At 41.1% G+C, this 12,118-nt stretch overlaps 1 protein-coding gene across 2 annotated transcripts in view; it reads left to right on the forward strand.

Annotated features, from left to right (window-relative positions):
* Window positions 1–12,118, forward strand: part of ACBD6 (acyl-CoA binding domain containing 6) — a 100,606-nt gene that overhangs the window by 46,110 nt on the left and 42,378 nt on the right. The window contains exons 1-2 of one of the 2 annotated variants that reach the window (XM_075182278.1): window positions 7,270–7,623; window positions 9,261–9,325. In XM_075182278.1, the coding sequence (XP_075038379.1) occupies window positions 7,420–7,623; window positions 9,261–9,325 (269 nt within the window). In that variant the 5' untranslated portion in view covers window positions 7,270–7,419. Of the gene's footprint in view, window positions 1–7,269; window positions 7,624–9,260; window positions 9,326–12,118 lie in introns of those variants that run through there. The other variant, XM_075182279.1, reaches the window with a different exon arrangement.

The raw sequence follows: 12,118 nt of genomic DNA on the forward strand, positions 1-12,118 counted from the left end.
GAGTCATGGTCACCTTTGCAGTACTCAATTTATGGAAAACCAGTTTGTCTGTATGACTATCAAGGGATTTATATGTTTACAGACTAGGAATGACCAGGGATCTTTTTAAAGATTGAGGTCTAAAATATTATTTTGTTGTAGTACATCATGTCAGAAGGAGACCACTTTGGGGCAGGTCTACCATATATACATGAATGTGCCGTCTTGGTTACAGTCTCTCCAGCATACAGATGGGGAGATAGAGAATATTCTATCAAGTTTTGTTGGGACATATACCATATGTAGTAGATTTTTTTTAGCACTTTGTACAATTTTGATTGATATGGAGTTTTTAGCTGTGTTCTCACCATCTCTGTCATTCAAAGGGCCCTGGGCTCTCTCCACTCTCTTTCGGGAGCGTAGGATAAGGGGGTGCTCATTAAGGTATATAGTTGTTGTTTCATAGTGGGGTGGAGCCAGGTAAGTAACTGGATGGGAGACCACCTGGTATGGTAGTTATGCTGCTCATACCATGCACCATGAAGCTAGTTGTGGCAGGACGTCAGATTCCACGAGTATCCAAAAATACATCTGGGCAATACGATTACCTCAATGTGTCAGCTCACATATAATATGTCAGTGTTGAGCTAGTGTATTGCATTATTGTGCAACATTTGATTCATTATATGTATAGTAATTAAATAAATATTAGTGATTTTATATAGGTTTTTAGTTGGTATACAATATCCATACATACCCAAACATTATATATCCGATTTTAGTATACTTTATCCAAGTAAGCTGAGATTTTGGGAAACGCCCACCAGATATGGTAGTACGTGCCTCTCTGTCCACAATCCCTTCAAGAGTGGAATGGCAGAAGGGACATCAAATCAAGTTTGCCAGCGGTGTAATACCACCTGTAATGGACTTTGTAGGTGTTTTCTTTGAGCAGGGTAGAAATTGAGGTAGATGCTATCTTTTCCCTGATTGTTTCCCAAACATCTTCATTATGTCTCATGCCTGCCCTGGGTCTCCAGGACCTTGTCCAACAGCAACCCGTAGAGTGATGAAATCATCCCTCTTTTCAATGGAGAGAAGAAACAGAGCATTTCAAAATCAATGGGAGTTCTCAGAATCTCGTCTGGTGGAAGGGAGCTCAAGAAGTGTCTAAGTTGTATAAAATTAAAGAGCTTTCAGGAGAGTTCAGGATGTTTACTTATTAGACCTTCAAAGGATATCCAGGACCCCTGACAGAAAGGTCATAGGCAAAACGTATACCTGCTGCTCTCCAGGGCTGTGATGCCATGAGGTGCCCAAGGGGAACTACCCGCACCAGTCAGGGCCATCTTTTCCATTGGGCATGATGGGCAGCTGCCCGGGGGCCCCACGGGCAAGGGGGCCCCGTAGGCACGGCTCATAATGAGAATAAATAATCCTGCAAAAGAAAAAAACCTGCAAAAAAAACCCTACAATGGTCACTGAGCAAGTACATCTATCTATCTCTATATATCTATATCTGTATACATCTATATATCTATATCTAGGGGCCCCGGTGCACTGCTTTGCCCGGGGGCCCATAATGTTGTTAAGATGGCCCTGGCACGAGTGTGTGAAGACTCGGTTCTACACATGTCCCAATCATAGTTGAAAAGCATAGGATAGATAATGATTTGGAAATATTCAACCTATGCGGTTTACAGAGTCCCAAAATGTTATATAAAGAACCAAGCAAAGGTGGATGTTATTTAGCTGAGGTGCATTGCCTGGGGGTGTGATGCAGACCCCCAGATATTTGATCCTTGTTTTCTACCACTTAACTTTCAAATGGGTCGCGTTCTGACGTTCACGGGAGTAGACATTCAGGAGCATCACCACCGACTTTCTATAGTTAATCTTGACAATTTACCATAGTAGTCCGTAATCTCTATCAGGTTAGGGAGATATATATTAAGTAGTTGGAGGATTGATAATACATCATCTGCAAATCGGGATATCTTATTTTCCAAATATCCCACCTCCAGACCCCGAACATCTAGACAGGCTGGAATGGCGACTGCTAAAGGTTCTATTATTAGAGCAAACATTAAAGGGGTCAGTGGGAGGTCTTGCCTGGTACCATTTTAATAAAGATAGGGTCTGAGGGGTCGCCATTAAACAGAACCCTAGCGGAGGTGCAGGTGTATAGGGCATTAATATCCGTGAGAAAGTCTCCAGACAATTCTAAATTTTGCAAGGTCTGGAAATTGCCATGAGATCAAGTCTAGGCCTTCTCAACATCAAGGGATAGCATTATTTCCGGAGTCTTTCTAGCATTTAAGATGTGGATCAAGTCAATGGCCCTGCCTCGTGTTAACCCTAGAGTGTCTGCCCAGAATGAAGCCCACGTGGTCATAGTGAACCGGAGATGGCAGAACCAAGTTCAATCGATTTTCCAGCGTAAAGCTTGAGTTATTCCTTTTTTAATAATATATTGTTATTAAACTCACACATGACAATAAACAACATCGTAAATGCAGTTACAAAGAATATGTGACATTACACGTGATGTTAAATGTACAATAACATATATTTCAAAACATCAAGTAGCTATGATAATTATAAAAGAAACAGACGTATTGTACCATTAGGATCATTACGCTACTTGTCTTGATATTTTGGCACGTAATTTGGAAGATAATAATTTATTTGCTTTATCACCCTTCTGATAAAAGGTTTGTGTCAGCCACCTTAATTTGTTGGCTGCTTGTCTAGACAAGAGATGGTTGGGTTCACCTCTGGTTGTCTTCATTTTTTTGAAGGTAGTAAGGTCAGGGGAGCGTTTGTGCTGGGATTCACTTTTGTAAGGTATCCAATAGTTCAGTAGTTTCAGTTAGACTGTGGTGCTTTGATCTAGCAGCCATGGAGATCAGGTGACCTCTCAGGACTGAATTGTGGGCATCCCATAAGGTCAATGGGCAACCATAACAACATACCAGCTGTTGTGAGTGCCCTACTGTTCCTTATACACATCTGTACAATGTGGTATATAAAACAGGTAGTTGAGACGCGTCGGACCTTCCTGTGCACTTACAGGGGTAAAGTCTGCTACCCACATTCTTCCATGATGCACACCAGGGTAGTTCTTTCTCAGGCGCTGCCAATGTAACTGGAGATGTCAGCGGCCATCTTGGTTTATAGACGTGCGAATGCCCCTCCTTTTTTAGCCCTAGCTCCTGCTCCTTTTGGCTGATGCCTCTTTACCTCCCAATTAACCCTGAACTGTTTAAAGCAACTGAGCTGCAATATGCTGCCAGATTATCAAATGTCTTGCCTTGCTAGCTGACTGTTTTACTCCTGTTCCAGGTAATATTTATCTGTTCCAATGTGCTCCTGGTAATTCCATTAGTTTCCCTGTGTTCCTTTTATGTTCAGCAATCCTGGTATATTCAGCAATCCGCTGCATTCCTGGTACTTTCAGCAATCCACTACATTTCTGTTATAATCAGCAATCAGTAGCATTCCTCGTATCTTTAGCAATCCTGATAGCATCAGCAATCAGTTGCATTCCTGGTATATTTAGCAATCCTGTTATCCTCAGCAATCAGCTGCAATCCTGGTATCTTCAGCAAACTGGTTTTCCTAGTATTTTCATGCATTCTGGTGTATCCCTGGTATCTTCAGCAATCCGCTGTATCATCTTCAAGAATATATCTGGTATCTCTATTTTGCTAATCTTATATTCGCTCTTGAATCCACGTAACTGCCAATCATGTCTGTACACAGGGCTGTGACCTGAGATAGGATAGTATCTAAGTCCATACCTCTTTGCGGGGTTCTTGGTGAATACCTACCTCATGTTAGATTTCGCACCTTCAATATAGAGGTCAACCAGACTGACTGTTCAAATTCAAAGTTCTTGTGTGTTCCTGACAGTACTTTTACATACTAGATAACCAAATTCAGATAAACAGAAAGCATATGTAGATGTATACAGACAGAGACATATACATGTTGGTGTCTCAGTGAATGAGAGACCCAGTTCATGCAGTTGTATTCTGGGTGATGGCCCAGTCTGAATCCATAGATTCTCCTAAAGGTTTCTTTAAGAAGTCAAAAGGCTGAAATATTGAGGGTAGCAGAACTAAAGTCCTAAAAAAACAGAGACTTAGGGGTAAATTTATCAAGCTATGGGTTTTAAAAAGTGGAGATGTTTCTTATAGATTCTGTCATTTTGTAGAATGTACTAAATGATAGCTACAATCTGATTGGTTCGCTTTAGGCAACATCTCCACTTAGTGTCAACTCTGGATTGTAAGGGTTTGCCATGACACTGGTATCCAGTCATTCTTAGGGGTCTGCAGAGATACTGATACAGTCAATGATGGGCATGGAGCTGTCGCAGGTGTGTTGGTAGCTCCATCTGCATAGCAGATATATGGCTTTGTCTGACGTTTTGAGCCGAGTACTGTTTATCTTCTGCTTTTGGTGTTATCTCTTAGCTCAGCTTGCTTGTTTGGCATAGAGGACTGCAGGATTATTTTTTAAGTTTTCTACAGACCATGTCCCAAGGGCGTGTAGAACCTTAACAGCATTGTTTGAAGTCACGGAGCACAATCCAAAATGAGTTGTTCATTTGGGATATCAGGGATTAATTGTGAAAATGACCTGCATAAATAATTTTCAAATAGGTCTCGTTCCACATAGGCATATGGGTAATTCATCTATTATTTATTGTTGCTGTATTTTCAATAACATTTTGTTTACATTGGAAGATTATAAGATCATGGTGAAGTTGCAGGATTTCTTGGTCAACTACAAGTTGGAATTGCAGAATTTCCTCCATTTTCATTTTGACCTGCTCTCTGTAGGTCCCCTTGTCTAATTTTAGTATATGTGATCTCCACCAGTGGGGTAAATATAAGTTTTCTGGTAACTCTTCCACTTAGAATGTAAGCTCTCTAATGAGCAGGCTCCTCCATACCCTTTGTTTTCAGGTCTACATTTATTCTGTCTGCCTTGTATGTCCCTGTTTTCTCCACTGTAGAGCGGTGCGCCTACTCTGTACTTCGGTAGAGGAAAAAGTTAATCTGGTAACTACTCTCTATGTAGGGGGTCAGCACCCCCCGTCTCTTCTGGTTTTCAGAATACACATTTCTCAACAGCACTTTAAAATGAGTGCATTATTCTCATAACTTTTGAGTTGCCAGTCAGAAGTGATCAGACCACCACACTGCTATTACCTCATATAAAGGAAAAAACATGTGCTTGTTCACTGAGCGTGTACGGTCAGCCAAAAAAGCTTTTACAGCTTGATGACACGCTTCCACTTTCTCTCAGAGGAAAAAGGGCATCCTGGGATCTGAAGTCTTCGGCAGTGATTTTTACTTATACAGTGTATAGCTTTGTCTGCCAATAGTTACCATTGAGTAATCGTTACATTAACACTGCATCCACATAACTTGGGGAAATTTTAAAAATAGGCCATGGGACTACCTGAAAAGTAATAGTTTACTATACAGTATATTGATTTAATATGGTATTTAATATGTATATTTCAGTCTGAATAACCCCTTTAAAGCTACACTTAAACACTATGAGCCTGATGCATTAAGGCATATAAATGCCAATACATGCCGAATTTTGTGCAGCGTCCATTTTTGAGCACAAAGGACACTTACTACAGCCTACAGTTTCAGGAGCTGAACGGGGAGGGGACTAGGCGTATGCTAGGCGACAATTTACAGCAGGGGCGGATCTAGGTTTTTTTTAGGGAGGGGGGGCAATTTAGTTACCACCCCCTTTTTAAAAAACTGTTAGCATTTCTCCTTGAAGAAAGTGTCTTTACTCAGGAAATCTGGTATCTGCACTGTGAGATGGGCAGAGGGGGTAGGAAATGCTACTGGATCCTGCCCCAAACTCCTAGTTTGGAGCAGAATCCAGCAGCATTTCCTAACCCCTCTGACCAGATTTCCTGAGACAAAGAAACTTTCTTCAAGGAGAAATGCTAACGTAGAGATTTGGTCTGAATACTTGTGGAGTGAGTTTAACCTTCAGGGAGCAGTTATCAGGACCAGTGACAGATAAGTATTCTTTATTTAGACTTCGGTACGCACAATACCATTGGGTGTTGGGTGAAAAGGAGTATTTACTATTATATATTGAAAATACTGCATTATGATCGGTCCCTGTGTCTCCTGCTGTGATATATGTCTGTGAGCTTTGGATCTTTATACAATTATGTTTGACACAGATGGACACCAGTGAGTATATTTTATATGTTTGGTACATCAAAGCACAACCACTGGGTCTAAGGTGTATGTTTTTAAAAAGATAATATTGCTGCTTTGTCCATATTTTGTTATTCCTGGTTTATGGTTTGGGATCCTGATGACGTCGTAAAGTGAAGGTGTGAGGACCAAAACTCTGATACGCTCAACAACAACAAACTATTTTGTATGCATATTACTTACCACTATATTTATAGGCATTGTCCCTATAATATTACAATATGTGACACCCTGCCTTTTCTTTCTTGTAGAGAGGTATCTTTACATCTTCACCTTGTTTAACATGGATGTGCGTTTAACTGATTTACAGGCCTTTAAAAAAAAAATAATAATAAACAGCACAATGCGTCCCTTGATGAATTAGGCCCTAAGAAAGCTCCATTGGAAAAAATGACAACACATTGGGGGGCATATTCAATTACAATTCCAGTCCACGGGATCGCACCGGAACGGGCCGTGAACTTAATCCACGTTACCGCAATAACGTGGATTTTCGTTCGCAGCCCATAGGGTTGCGTACGAAAATCTGCGTTATTGCGGTACCGTAATACCGGCAATAACACGCACTTTCCGTGCTGACCGGAACCCTAAATTAATATGCTCCTGGGTGTCATATAGTTATTAACAAGGAAGTATTACCAATAATTAACTAAAACTATAAGCATGCAATCTGTCTGTAGTTTTCAAGCATGCTGGAATCTCTAGTTCCACAATAACTGTGCCACAGGCTGCCTTCCATTCACAAAAATAAATATTAAACAGCATGATATAGTTTCCTTAAAAAGGACTCCCCAACTGCAAATATTTTTATGTGAAAACATGTCTTAATGTTATTTGAAGATGATTATCTATGTATATGTCTGTGTGGATGTGATCTTATGACAGTGTGTCCCCTGTAGTCCTGTAGTCCTGTAGTCCAGTAGTCCAGCACTCAGTACTACATAACTCTCACCATACTTACTTCCCACACGCGCCCGCTCTAGCTACGGCGCATGCGCAGCAGTTCATGGAAGGGGTTTTACACGCATGCGCATTGCGTTGTGACTGTTTAGAAATCAGGACGTCATACTCGAGCTTCCGAATTGTGTGCGGTAAACTACGAGCTCACACTCCGGCCGGACACACGGGGCAGCGGCGGACTATGCAGACGGGGTTCGCGTGAGTCTCAGGCATGGCGTCCCCTGGGGTGCTGGAGGAATCCAGCTCTGGAGAGGCCTGTTCGGGGGGCTGTGGGGATCTCGGGGACTTCCTGCTGGAGGACCGGGCTGAGGAGCAGCTCTGCTGTCACTTTGAGCAGGCGGCTCTGCACGCCCAGAAGCTGGCCCATGTGGCTACCACAGACCAGCTGCTCTACCTGTACGCCAGGTACAAGCAGGTAATGCGCCTGTCGGTCCATCTTCATCCATCCATTGCTCTCTTACTGGCCCTGCTGTGTCTCTTTGTACCTCTCCCACCACTCACAGCATGACATAGTACTGTATATCACAGACGTGTGCTGCCATTAGCTTCTCAGCTGTTGTAGAACTACAAGTCACATCATGGCCTGTAGGGTAGAGGTGGAACTGCTAGACAGCCAAAACCTGGCATATGTTATTGCTGCATGAGACGTCCACTTGATTAATAAGCATCTTCCTAAGTAATTCAGAATTACAAATGTTTTTCATTATTAGTTATATGGATGGCTTACTATAAATAATACTTCACACCTGGGGTGAATTTTAGTCAGAATTTATACTAGTATATTTTTAGACTGTGGGAGGAAACGCACACAAATATTGGAAATCATAGAAATCGTCATCCAAGGAACCCAGTGTGTAGGGCAGCAATGCTAACCTTACGCTTGCCTGGATTCTGCCATCTTTTCAGCCTATAACTACTCTGTGAGGGGAACGCTGTCCATGCAGCTGGCCAGGAGATTTTACATTTCCACGCTGTGGGTATGTACGTAAGTGGCAGCTGAGTGGACAGGAGGTACAACCTATCCAATCAGCTGCCATGTGCATACCACTGTCCTAGCTAGTTTACTAGCGAAGATGGTTTTAGTTCAGCAGAAAGGTTGAATAAAGAACTTATGTCTGAGTACACAATTGTTGTTAATGGAGACACTTATACTAGCCATGGTTTATAATCTGTTGTAATTTTGTTTTATCAGTTATAAAATACTTGGTGACATGACACAGTGATAGTGATTATATATTGGCATTCCATTAAGTTGTGGCATCCCTTTTAGACCGTCGCCCTTAAATTTTGTTGGGACTGTTATCATTGTTTGATTTATTTAATTTTATTCACTGGATTGTGACATATTTTATACCAATACACATACATGTGTAGTTTTATAGAAATATAGATTTAAAATATATATATGCTTTGTTTTTTGGGGGATCTTGTGTTGTGCTCTGAAAACCCAATATAAAGCCTTGACACAAGGGCTACCATGTAAATGCATTTCCCCAAAGAGCAAAATCCCTGGCAAGCACGGTGGCTAAGTGGGCAGCACTTCTGCCTTACAGCACTGGGGTCATGAGTTCAATTCCTGACCATGGCCTTATCTGTGAGGAGTTTGTATGTTCTCCCCGTGTTTGCGTGGGTTTCCTCTGGGTGCTCCGGTTTCTTCCCACACTCCAAAAATAATACTGGTAGGTTAATTGGCTGCTAACTAATTGACCCTAGTGTGTGTGTGTGTGTGTGTGTGTTAGGGAGTTTAGACTGTAAGCCCAATGGGGCAGGGACTGATCTGATGTCTGTACAGCGCTGCTGAATTAGTGGCGCTATATAAATAAATGGTAATAATAATAATCCCATACCCATTTCATTCTGTTCTCAAGGTTGGGTAATTTTACTCACAGCTACTTTTAAACAAGCAATGCGAACTGCTACTTGGATTTACTTTAAAAAAAAAAATTAAGACTGGGAGCAAAGGCTATTCTTAGCTGAACTGTATTGACTCCTGCCTTGAATACCATTATTGTATGTTGTCCAGTGTCTGAAAGTATGTTCTATTTTTGACAGGTGAAGGTTGGAAAATGCACCACTTCAAAACCAGGGTTCTTTGATTATGAAGGCAAGCAAAAATGGTAAGATGGTTCATCCTATTGTAGTGTGTTCCGCCTCGATTACTAAAAATCAGGCCACCGCTGGTTCTATTCTATAGATTTCTGCTGTGGTCATCCAGTTATCGTGCTGCATTGTGTGTGGACTTTGGGTGGAAGTAATTGTATTTTAGAACCATGCCTCAGTTTTCAGAACATGAAAGTGGGATTAGAACATGACTATACACATGTATAGATAATAGTACAGAAATAGGTCACCTCTCTGCCATCAATTCCTGGCTGCAGTGCTTTGCCTGTTTCTTTATAGCTTTTGTTTAAGAATAGCTTGTTTTCTAGCTTGCTAAATGCCTTCTTTTCTTAAACAGATTTTTTACTTTTTTTCTGTACCATTATCAAGTTCAATGTCTGTACATCTGTTTGAAAGGAGATGTTTGAGAAGTAATTTTCACATAGTTAGCAGTGCTCCAGGAAATATTAGTTTATTATAACATTTATCTCGTCCACTGTGTACTGGGGGACCACCACCTGTACCACATGTTGATCAACTTTGATCTAGACAAGGCTTTATCAACTACCGTTTTAAGGAGGTAAAGTAATCTGACTGTAATTATTCCAGTTTTTAACACATCATCAAACTATAATTTGGGGTTTTTTCTAGTGGCTATCCTGTAGTCATGGATATATTATTTGATGCAGTTAAAGGAAATCTATAAATGACAGAAAATAATTCATTTTAAAGTGGAACTAAAGAGATTTTCCTAATTTTACAGGATATCTGTGTAAATATATTATGGACCTAGGATCATAACCAGTGGTCACATGGCAATTTTTTTTAGACTTTTTTTTTTTTTTTTTTTAAGGTTTATTTTTATTTTAGTAGTATGGCTGTTATGTTGGTAATTATTTTAATGGTAAGTTGGCGTATGATGTTCAAAACTCAACTGCAATAGGGCAATATATAATAAATAGTAGTAGTAATTAAATTGTAAATATACAGAGCACACTTGGCCCCACAAATTATGTAACACGAGGATCCCTTATTATGCCGCTCAGTACATAGGTATTGCCTCTGTCCTGTCACAGTCTATAGGACAGGCCCTTTGGATAATGTAAGATGAGCTTTTCTTCAGTTGCAAGGCAACCACTAGTTTTCTTGAAAGCAAGTAGCTCTGTCCTTGGCAGTAGAGGTGCTTCAGGCTTCTATGGAGTTGCTGGGTTTTTTTTGTTTTTTTTTTTATCTCTAAACAGTTCATATCATTGCTGTCCTGTCTACAACGACTAATGAGACTGACCAGGAGGAGTGCCATAGTTTTGTAAGGTGTCGGTGATGACTGTGTGTAAGAATTGTAATCCATAATAAGATATTACTTATTTGCAGTGAGTGAAATCTGCACTTCTTCCCCATGTGTTAGTCGTCATTTTGCCTTCCCTGAAATTGTGGGCAGTTTTCTCTTTCACGGTCCTTTTTAAGAGTGCCTCCTTCAGACATTTTGGTGGATTGTATATGTCAGTGCAAATCATGAGTAATTGCTAGAGTAGAACGGACTGCTTAGGGCAGCGGTGGGCACAGGCAGCCCCCCAACTGGCTGCTCCCCATCTAATAGAAAGGGGCAGCCGACTTCCGCGTCACATGACCTCCTCTGCACAGTGCCGAATACCCGGAGGAGGAGAGCGTGCACGGTGCTCTCCCTCCTTTTCCTGTGTGGCCCTTTTGAAGGTTTGAGGGCTGCTCCTGAGGTCCTCCAACCTTCAACATCACTGGCTTAGCCCTGAGCCAGTGCTGTTGCCTATCACTGGCTTAGGGCTACCAAATTAGCCATGTGAATTCAAACACGCATGAAGTGCACTTGCTGGGTGGTTACACTGCTATTTATTTACATGCATAGTATAAACAGCAGGCGGGCTTATGAACTAGTGACAGTGCAGCCTTGCAGATTGTAATTCATATATATATAATATATATATATATATATATGTACTTGCATGAACTGCTCTAATTTTACATTAGTAATTTGTGTAAATGTAATGAATAACTAAAACAGAGCTTACTAAAGTCTTACCGATCATGAGTTATTATGCCAGCACCACATACAGGGGATCTATTTAAGACGTGGTGAAGAGCCAACATGCCGGTGTAAATGCCGGCAAAAGACTCTTGCTACTTTTGGAATTTATCAAAGGGTTAACGCCAGACACATCAGATTGCTCTGGCCTTAGCCCCATTATCGAAGCTTACTGCTATCCCCATAGACAGCTGTGGGGACAGCAGTACTATTCAATTTATTAAGCTGCGAGCAGCAAAGTAGCACCATCTCAGGATGGTGTTACTGGTCCTTTTACAATGGGATCCAGCTGAAGCCTCTCTAGCTTTACTGGATCCCTAACCCGTGGAAGTGCTATGCTCATAGCTCTCCCTCAATGCATCGTGTTCATTTCTAATTGATCTTTATACTACTATTTGGTGTCTGGCACTAAATTTGTTTATTGAATTACATTCAGAGTGTTGTGTGTTTTAAATCTTAATGCTAACCAGTGACATTGTACCGTACCATATAGATCATCATCATCATCATCATTTATTTATATAGCGCCAACATATTCCGTAGCGCTTTACAATTGGGACAAACGTAATAAACTAATAAACAAACTGGGTAAAACAGACAAAGAGGTGAGAAGGCCCTGCTCGCAAGCTTACAATCTATGGGACAATGGGAGATTGACACATGAGGTTAAGTATACATTTTGCATCTTGGCCCAGCCAGACTGCAAAGGTAGGGTGACTCATAAGCTAAATGATCCTGTCACACAACAATGTTA

This window comes from Mixophyes fleayi, chromosome 8 (assembly GCF_038048845.1).
Source record: "Mixophyes fleayi isolate aMixFle1 chromosome 8, aMixFle1.hap1, whole genome shotgun sequence".
In the NCBI taxonomy this organism is placed as follows: Eukaryota; Metazoa; Chordata; class Amphibia; order Anura; family Limnodynastidae; genus Mixophyes; species Mixophyes fleayi.